Raw genomic sequence first — 9386 nt, forward strand, 5'->3', positions numbered from 1 at the left:
CTCCCCCTATACTGGTAACAGTCAGCCGTGTCCTGGCCCCTGGTTCTGACCCCTGGTCCTGGCCCCTGGTCCTGGCCCCTGGTCCTGGTTCTGACCCCTGTCCTGGTCCTGGCCCCTGGTCCTGGGCCCTGGTCCTGGGCCCTCTTTCTGGCCCTGGTCCTGGTTCTGACCCCTAACCCCTGGCTCTTGACCCCCCTATATGCAGACCAACTGCTCTGCTGGTACTTATTGGCAGGGATGTTTCAATAATCTCTCGACACTGGTAGGTGTCCGACACTATTAACCTATCCTCTTTGGGGTTTGGGATAGTGGAGAAGTTCGGAGCCGGAACCAGAACCAGGGGCAGGTTCAACCAGGGCTGGGGTTCTGCCAGGGGCAGGTTCTACCAGGGGCAGGTTCTACCAGGGCTGGGGTTCTGCCAGGGCTGGGGTTCTGCCTGTTTGGGACATGCTGTGACATCACTGCTTCACCATCCGCCTAGTCACTATCGCCATGGAGTCCAAATATAACTGTTTGTTCACCTAATAAACCGAGTCCAGATATAACTGTGTTTACCTAGAAAAAACCCTCACACCATGTTAGAATACCAGGACACAGTGAGGCCACAAGGCCCTGGACTGTTCCTACCACTGGAGCCTCACACACTTAGCATGCCTACGGCCTAGTTTCCATTCTGTGTGTGTGTGCCGTCATTCCAGCGGCCTCGCAAGCAGATTCCTCTAGGACAGGGTTCAGAAACAGTCTGTAAGCCTGGAAACAGCCCTATCATTCAACGGCCTTGCAGTTGACTGCATCATGTCATGAACACACACACACTTCACCCAGCGACACAAACAAACAGCAGGTGTGTGTGTGTGTGGGGGGGGGGGGTATTTTGAGCAGGAGAAAAATGCGTAGCCTGAATTGCTGTTTGCAGTATGATCATGTGTCCATTTTCATCTCACTAACATTTTGGCCGTGCTTTCACCTCTACTACCGTGTGGGCCTACCAAGTAACAACAAAGAAACAGTGGATGACTCCTCTTCTCCTCTCCCTCTCTCAGTTGAGGAACCAGGAAGTGCTTCTCGGGAGCGGCCTACTCATTGGGGTTTCCTGAAGCTTGGCAACGCCCCTGAGGTTGCCGTGGCGACGGGGAGGAAGCGCGGTAGCCAATGCCTGCTCGAGGCCGTGACCTGTTAAGAGAACCAGCCTCAACACTACGACCTCTGAACTTTGACCTCTGCACCAAGACAGCCAAGACTCCACACTCTTTTACCCTACACGAAACCCCCCACACACACACCTGCCTTACCTACTCTACCCACTGCCAATCCTTAGACTTCCTGCCCCCCCCCTTTACGGATACACATCTGTCGCCTTACCTGCCCCCCCCACCTCCTCTCCCCCACCTCCTCTCTCCCACCTCCTCTCCCCCACCTCCTCTCCTCCTGACTCTCCTCAACCTCACTCTGTCTTCCTACTTCTCTCCATCTCTCTCCTGCTGGCAATACAGGCCCTGAACCTTACCCCTTACAAGTACCATCCAATCTCCCTTACTCCCTCCCTCCCCTCCCCCAGCTGCAGCTTTGGTGTCTGTGATTGGTACAGCGTATTCCCATCCCCATGGCGATCGCTGAGCAAACAGATGAGGGTTGCGTCGGTAACGTGTCTCTGGTGGTCATAGCGATGTGTGTCCTCCAGGCTGGAGCAGATGGAGAAGGTAAAGGTTGTTCCTACGTGCTGGTCTGAGGCCAGCTGTCGTCACGCCTGGCCTGGTGCTGTGGATGGGAGCGGGCAGCAGAGCCTGACCCTGGATCAGCTTGTAAGAGGAGCCTTTACCCACAGCCAGACAGCCTGAGAGGAAGGTTTAAGTGTTCATGCATGTCAACTCACGGCCTGTGAAAGGAATTGTAGTCAAACAGACACGTATTTCATACTGCACCTGTATCCCCTCCTATCCCTCCCCCCCCCCCCCTACACACACACACACATCGATCTCTTGGGGAGAAAAGTAAAAACCCTGTTGAACTTTGACTGCCACAGAAATGCAAGTTTTACTCCTTGTGGCACATCTCGAACAAATACCTTTTGTTTTGCGAGTCCAATGCAAACACAGAGACATCCAGAGTCCCAGCAGACAGTGGAGGAATGTGTGAGGACGAACTCCTGCCTGCTCCTTGTGGTTCTCATGGAGACAGCTCGTGGAGAACCGTCTCTCAGCCCTGGCTAGCAGAACCTTGGGCCGGTTCCATTTCTGTCCCTGGCCCCTCCTCTCCCGGTTCCTTATTTATTTGGGCCCCTTGTTCTGAGAGGACTGGATTGGTGGAACCCAAGGGCTCATGGCTCCATCTAGCCCTCTGATTGGTTGGATGGAGTTGCCACCATTTTGTTTTCACCTGTCCAGTTTCTTCAGGCACTGAAGGGTCTGGGATCACAAGCTAGGTAAGGGGTGCAGGGGGTTGAAATGGAACTGGTCCGAACACACGTTTTCACACTTCCTAATAGGAGTGGTCCGTTGAGCATGTGCAATAATGAGGTCATGACCTCGTTTTATGGAATGATCATAGTGCACCAGCTTTTGTTTTTCGCCTGAGACACTGGAACTGAATTATTTACTTACAAGGCTAAAAGACCGTCAGTGCAATATTATGCTAGCCTACTCTTTAATCTAGTACTACTGACTGAAACGAAATGTAGTTGTTTTTTTCTGCAGTGTTGATGCATGAGAAGACTGATCAAAAGGAGGATTTAAAAGTTTTTCTTTTTAGTTCGCGGAACAAGGGATCACCAATACTTGCCAAAGTCTTAACTTTGAACTCTTCTCGTTTCGCCCGTTTTGCGCTATCCATGCAAATGACCCGCCTGGTGGTGACGGGGCATCGCTGTCACCGTCACCCTGGCAACCGAGACCATCTGTGACATCGTGATGGCGACGTGTAATTGGCTGCTGGCCTAAAGCCAGTAGGACCATAGACGGTAACCGTTAGACAGTTCAGTTTATGTTAGACGTTTGCTCTTAATGAGCAGATTTTGATGATCATCGGACCAAAAATATGGATCTGAATTCCACATTCTAAAATGTAAGGAGATTCAATAGTGAGTAAATTCTGAAAAGTATTTCGTTTGGTTTTCGGGGGTTTATTTCCCCATGGTATTGGCAATAAACGTTATTGGAAACGTAAACTAGTTGTTACAAACTTTGGCAGGCTACTGGTGGGACCAACGTTCAAGAATTGGCGATTAGTGATGATTTCACAAGGTATTCTTAGCCCCTGGTGTGATGACTGTCCCGTACTGTATAAAACGCCACTTTTATGCTGTATATTAGGCTACACGCATTTGACTGTATTGTGTTTTTTTGTGTGTGTGCGGATAATCATATTTTCAAACCTTTGCTGTATGCAAAGTTGAATACCTGGGTAGCTGTGCAATAGCTATGCATTACATATCTCCATTATTTTGATGTCAAACATCATATTAAGATATTTCTTTCGCTTATTTGAGTGCATATGTTTCTGCTATATATGTTATCATCCATTGTGTTGTTAATGCTGAAGCCAGTTTTTAAATTAGGTCTCATCTGTCACGAATTCAAAAATACATGCCTTTAAATTAGGAGTGACACAGACGAGCACAGAATTTAATTGTTATGCCCACTTATAAACTCAAATATTGCTGCTTCGCTTGCCTTTAAACTTCGCTTAGGGGGTAGCCCCTGAGGTTTGCCCGGTAGAAATGGCCTTGAAGTCACTCGTGCTTGCTGTTCACTTCGATAGCCTATACTACAGAATGGCGGTAGTTGCCAGCAAGGTCTTGTTTGCGCTCTACTCAGTTAAAAATTCCTCGTGGAAATGGCCAAACATTTGATTATAAATCCTCTAAAATCCAATACGGTTTAGTTATTTTCTATGCGATAATTGAAAATAATTTCAAGAAAAAGTATCGTGGTACCAAAGCAGAAGCTGAATCCATTGATTATCCGGATCGTGCTTGAGATCGGGTCAGACGGAGTTACCCTGAGCGTAAACAATGCCTTTTTAAAAAGTGTTGCTTGGAGCCACAGTAATATGAAGCTGTGTATAGTTAGTCCTGGCGTGTATTTGTATATAGTATCAGAGGCAGAATGCAGATGTGATAAAGTGCAGCTTGTTTTATGAGATTCTGTAGGATGATGATGAAGAGTTAAGACTGAACTAGAATGCCGATGCAGGGTTCCAGTGTGGAGCACGTGTCAGACGATTGATGGCCAATACGTGTGTTGTGTTGGCACGGTATAATCAACAACGGCTTTTGGGGTTCAAAACTATGAAATAAAAATCTTCAAAATATGTTTCACATGTGCATTGACTATGACAAAGCAAACACAGAAGAATGAGCGCTTTTTAGGATGGTTTTTCTTCTATTTGCTATCATTATGTGGACATCTCAATTAACACTAATGATGTCACACAAACGATTCATAATCGTCTCTTTTTATTTTTTTATTTGCATCCAAGTGAAACAACCGCTCTTCATTGGCATACTTACAGTACACAGTAATACTGCAAAGCTTTTTTACAAAACAGTGTTACAGTTTTTTTTTTTTTTTTTTTTTCGCTTAGCCAACTAAAGTAACATAAAAATTACTTGATTGCCCTCAGCAGGAATATTGCTTCCGTTCGCGAGTCTTTCCTCGCGCTCATCTGTTAAGCTACATGAAGTGTTTGCAGTATTACGTTTCCTCCTCACATCCTTTGGTATGAAGGCGTCTCATTGAGTGGAGCACTATAGATCTACACCAACCACACAGTGAGGCCTAGAACTGGACTGTCACTGCACAGAATGACATTTCCTATGGTAAATACATGCGTGATTAAAATACAGACACAGAATTTAACATAATATGCATCACTTATTTAAATGCTAATGTGAATCAACAGTAACAGGCCCTTTGATTTAGCTGAATAAATACAAGTTTTGGGTGTGAACACACAGGAGACCACACTAGTGAAACACATCCGTCACAGTCAAACACTTGTGCAACAATTCTTCAAGTGTTCAAGCCCCGGTATGCATACAGACACACAGGCTAGCAGACGGGATACATTCCTATTCAGTAAATCAACAAACCTAAAGAAAAAGAAACACAAACATGCAGGTGACCTGGTCCAGCAGAGAGCTGCAGCAGTTTGGGGGCAGTTACTTCTGCATAGTTAAGAGCTTGGGTTGCTTTCGGAAGGTGGAGAGGGCTGCTGGGAGAGGGGGGCTGGGAGAGGGGGGCTGGGAGAGGGGGGCTGGGAGAGGGGGGCTGGGAGAGGGGGGCTGGGAGAGGGGGGCTGGGAGAGGGGGGCTAGGCATTATGGGATATTGTTCCCATATTGGTTATTATTAAAATCCAAAAATACAATTTAAAGAATTTCAAATGAACCTCAGCTAGACATGACAACCCTAACCATGGGAGCAGGAGAGTGCTGTACTGTAAAGCACAGTACAGCACACACACACGCAGGCAGAGTGTGTGTGTGCTGTACTGTGCTTTACAGTACAGCACACACACACACAGGCAGAGTGTGTGTGTGTTACGGGTCAGTGCATGGTTTAGATGGGCTTGTAAAGCAGCGACGTGACGTATTTCTTCTTGTATCTGTGAGTCGCACTGAGAACCATCACTCCATCCTGGAGGAGAGAGAGGGGAAGGAAGGTAGAGACAGGGAGGGAGGAGAGAGTCAGAGAGAGAAAGGAGACGTGACAAAAAAGAGAGTGTGATTGTGTGTGTGTGTGCCTACCTTGATAGAGAGAGCATACAGGTGGTTGAGCATCACATGGTTTGGTTCAGGCAGAAGAGCAGGATCACACTGGAGACACAGAGAACAGAAGACATGTTACACAACACCCAGAGAGAGAGAGGGAGGCAAGAGGGGTATAGAGAGTCAGAGCGATAGAGAAGGAGGAATTAATAGAGACTGACCGATATGTTGGTGTCCTTGTTGAGGATGACCTGCAGCAGGTGCGGGGGGAGGATGGGCGGGGCCTTGAAGCGCTCCTCAGGTTTGAACATGTACTGTTCCTGTCCGTACAGACCTGGAGGGGAGCTGGAGAGATCTGAGGCACACACACACACACACACACGTTTCACCACCCGCCAGCAGGTCTAGACCATCAACCATAAACAATCATGATTGCAAGTCCCGTTCTGCTGGTGATTCATCAGTGCCAACATCCTAGGCCCTACCTGTTTCGGAACATTCCAGAGAGTCCACTTGCAGAGCATCAAACACCTCAAAGTCAGACTTCTTCACCTGGATCAGGTTGTTTATGGTTCCCAGCTGACTGGTCACCACAGGCTGGAGAGAAGGAGAGGGGCGGGGGGTGGAGAGGGAGAGAGGGGGGGGGATGGAGAGGGAGAGAGGGGGGGGGGGTGTGGAGAGGGAGAGAGGGGGGGGGATGGAGAGGGAGAGAGGGGGGGGATGGAGAGGGAGAGAGGGGGGGGGGTGGAGAGGGAGAGACGGGGGGGGTGGAGAGGGAGAGAGGGGGGGATGGAGAGGGAGAGACGGGGGGGGTGGAGAGGGAGAGAGGGGGGGATGGAGAGGGAGAGACGGGGGGGTGGAGAGGGAGAGAGGGGGGGGGTGGAGAGGGAGAGAGGGGGGGGGGGTGGAGAGGGAGAGAGGGGGGGGGTGGAGAGGGAGAGAGGGGGGGGGTGGAGAGGGAGAGAGGGGGGGGGGATGGAGAGGGAGAGAGAGGGGGGGTGGAGAGGGAGAGAGGGGGGGGGGGTGGAGAGGGAGAGAGAGGGGGGGTGGAGAGGGAGAGAGGGGGGGGGGATGGAGAGGGAGAGAGGGGGGGGAGAAAGGTACAGGGAGCGTGCGAGAAAGAGAGAAGGGAAGAGAGAGAAGAAGGTTCATAAAGTCTGTAGTTCTAAAACACCAGCACCATGTTTCCTGCCTCGGCTGATCCTCCCCAGGATGTTTCCAGGGCGCTGGGCCCTCGTGAGCGGTGGCAGGGCTCACCTCTGAGGGGTCGTGGATCCACTGGCCGTCCACAAAGAACTTGTACTGGTGCTCTCCCTCTGGGAGGTCCAGGATCGCCACAAAGTCGTTATGGCTACAGACAAACAGACAGACAGGAGGGACAACAGCAGAATCAGGTGTGTTGGAGCAGGGAAACATCTAGAACATGCAGGACAGGGGGTCCCCGAGGACCAGGGTTGAAGGCCCCTGAGCTCGAGGGTCACCGGCCTGTACCTCTTGTTGAGGGGGATCTTGGTGTTCCAGCTGTTGAAGGACCCTGCGATGTAGACCTCCTTCCCCCCCCCGGCCCAGCGGATCACTGTGGGCCGAGCCTGCGGGCTGGTCTTCACCAGGTTGTCCAGGTCCGGGGTGAACTCCTTCTCTCCCAGCGTCTGAGGGCACAGAGAGGACAGGTCAGAGGGCAGGTCAGAGGGCAGGTCAGAGCACACGCCGAAGACTATTGAGATGCCCCCCACCTCCACCAGGGTGACACACGCCAAAGACTATTGAGACCCCCCCCATATTCACCATGGGGGGCCCAGAGGGGGCCCAGAAGGGGCTGGGCATCTGTACATTTCGTTCCCGACCCTCATCTTTTTTACGTTTCTTCGGATGAAAGCTAAATGGATCAATTGTAGGTGGGTCATTTTAACCACCCTCCTTGGGGGAAACTGCCTGTACTGTGAATGTTATCTGGAGCACCTGATTTTCATAACAGGAGCAGGTTAATCAGGTCTGAATCTACTGGGGACGGAAGGTAAACTAGGAGGACGGAGCCTCTCAGGGGCTGGGGAGGACAGTCCGGGGAGGACAGTCCGGGGAGGACAGTCCGGGGAGGACAGTCCGGGGAGGACAGTCCGGGGAGGACAGTCCGGGGAGGACAGTCCGGGGAGGACAGTCCGGGGAGGACAGTCCGGGGAGGACAGTCCGGGGAGGACAGTCCGGGGAGGACAGTCCGGGGAGGACAGTCCGGGGAGGACAGTCCGGGGAGGACAGTCCGGGGAGGACAGTCCGGGGAGGACAGTCCCGGGTCTACCAACCTTAGACTCTGGCCCGTGTGTGTTGAAGATGTTGGGGTCGTCGGTGCTGTCCACCAGCTTGCTGGGCTCGTGGTCCTTGTGGCTGCCTCCACTGTCTGAGCGATGGGCCTTGGAGCCATGGCGATCGCCGGACATACGGTCGCTGGTGTTACCCATGATGCCTCACTCTAGTGTCCAACCTGGGCCACTCCAAGCTGACAGGAACCACAACTGCAAGGTCAGGGTAAAGGGTGATTATTTTGTGGAGGAAATAAGTAACTTTCCCCACAGGCGATCTGACGAGATCTGGGCTGTCTCATTCGAGATGGGTCTTGGCATTTGGAATCTCTCGATCACCAATATTCTGAAGCAGACTCGCAAAATATGATGACATTAACTTTAACCTCAGACTAGGTTGATAATTTCATACAGACCCCTGCCCTGCATGTTTTAGATGTTTCCCTGGACCAGGGTTGAGAAAGGCGGATATAGACCTTCATTATCAGGCCATTACACAACAGAGAAGCATTCATTTAATGCTTTGAGTGTGACATATGATGAACTCTTGCTATTTCTGATTAAGCAGGGAGAAGTACAACAGCAGAGACGCATCATCAGTTCGCTAACTAGTCTGCGTTAAGAATAGCCTTAAATGTACTCGGTTGAGTTGCGCGTGCTGTAATGCCGATCTCGAGTTAGCCACAACCACTACTAGCTTGCCAGGTGCAACAGAACAGTTAGCTAACTAGCTAGTGTGATTGAAGTTCACAGCTTGCATCTGCTTTCACTGGCTTACCTTTGATACATTTACCACAAAGTACCAACGCCCACACGACGGTCAATTAATGCGACGTAGATTTCTGACTAGCTACGAACTGCAACAATCAATTCCTTGGATGTGCCAACAGTGATGCAGCAATCTAGCCAAAAGTAGCGTAATATATACTCGTAGATAACGACTGAGGTTCTGTATAACGCTTAGAAGGCTTAGCCTACATGTCTGTCCTTAGTGTACTCTCTCCGCTTCACGTACTCGAGTGCAGTTGCCCTGGCCAATTTAGTAGTACTGGGAATATTTTTAGACAGCTCTCGAGCTATACTTGGGAGTGTTGAATTCCAGCGGGTGACATTTACGATGAACATAATAAATTGCGTTCTAACCTCAACCGTTTTAAAATTACAACTACTCACCACCTAAAATTATGTCTTGTTTATCTTTAAGTCAGAGTCCTTCTAGCCAACTTTGTCAACATCAACATTTTTCCTCTGTGCTAATCGCCGACTACGGAACCCCCGTTAGGACATTTCATTCGCGCATTGTGAAATCCGAAAAGTTAACGGTCAACTTGTTTTAAAGGAACTGCGTCAAATGTTTTCATACACGCATTAAGACAAATGTTATCA

The 9386-nt window shown here is 50.1% G+C and overlaps 2 protein-coding genes across 5 annotated transcripts in view; one reads left to right on the top strand and one right to left on the bottom strand.

Annotated features, from left to right (window-relative positions):
* wu:fj49a02 (uncharacterized) overlaps positions 1–4310 on the top strand; it is a 6739-nt gene extending 2429 nt beyond the window's left edge. The window contains exons 3-4 of one of the 2 annotated variants that reach the window (XM_062480592.1): positions 1–20; positions 1044–4310. The exon at positions 1–20 is cut by the window's left edge and continues 32 nt beyond it. In XM_062480592.1, the coding sequence (XP_062336576.1) occupies positions 1–20; positions 1044–1180 (157 nt within the window). In that variant the 3' untranslated portion in view covers positions 1181–4310. The remainder of the gene's footprint in view (positions 21–1043) is intronic. The other variant, XM_062480593.1, reaches the window with a different exon arrangement.
* A 52-nt stretch (positions 4311–4362) lies between these two features.
* prkab2 (protein kinase, AMP-activated, beta 2 non-catalytic subunit) lies at positions 4363–9295 on the bottom strand. 3 transcript variants are annotated; one of them, XM_062480590.1, is made up of 9 exons: positions 9177–9270; positions 8004–8213; positions 7198–7355; positions 6964–7057; positions 6192–6303; positions 5928–6061; positions 5746–5814; positions 5530–5635; positions 4363–5473 (listed from the first exon to the last, which is right to left on the bottom strand). In XM_062480590.1, the coding sequence occupies exons 2-8, from the start codon at positions 8157–8159 to the stop codon at positions 5558–5560; spliced, it is 801 nt and encodes a 266-aa protein (XP_062336574.1). In that variant the 5' UTR covers positions 8160–8213; positions 9177–9270; the 3' UTR covers positions 4363–5473; positions 5530–5557. The 3 variants fall into 3 exon arrangements, with proteins under 3 accessions (XP_062336574.1, XP_062336572.1, XP_062336573.1); XM_062480588.1 differs by lacking the exon at positions 9177–9270 and adding an exon at positions 8779–9032; XM_062480589.1 differs by having other exon boundaries at positions 4365–5473; positions 9174–9295.
* Positions 9296–9386: the final 91 nt, after the last annotated feature.

Source organism: Osmerus eperlanus, chromosome 16 (assembly GCF_963692335.1).
Source record: "Osmerus eperlanus chromosome 16, fOsmEpe2.1, whole genome shotgun sequence".
In the NCBI taxonomy this organism is placed as follows: Eukaryota; Metazoa; Chordata; class Actinopteri; order Osmeriformes; family Osmeridae; genus Osmerus; species Osmerus eperlanus.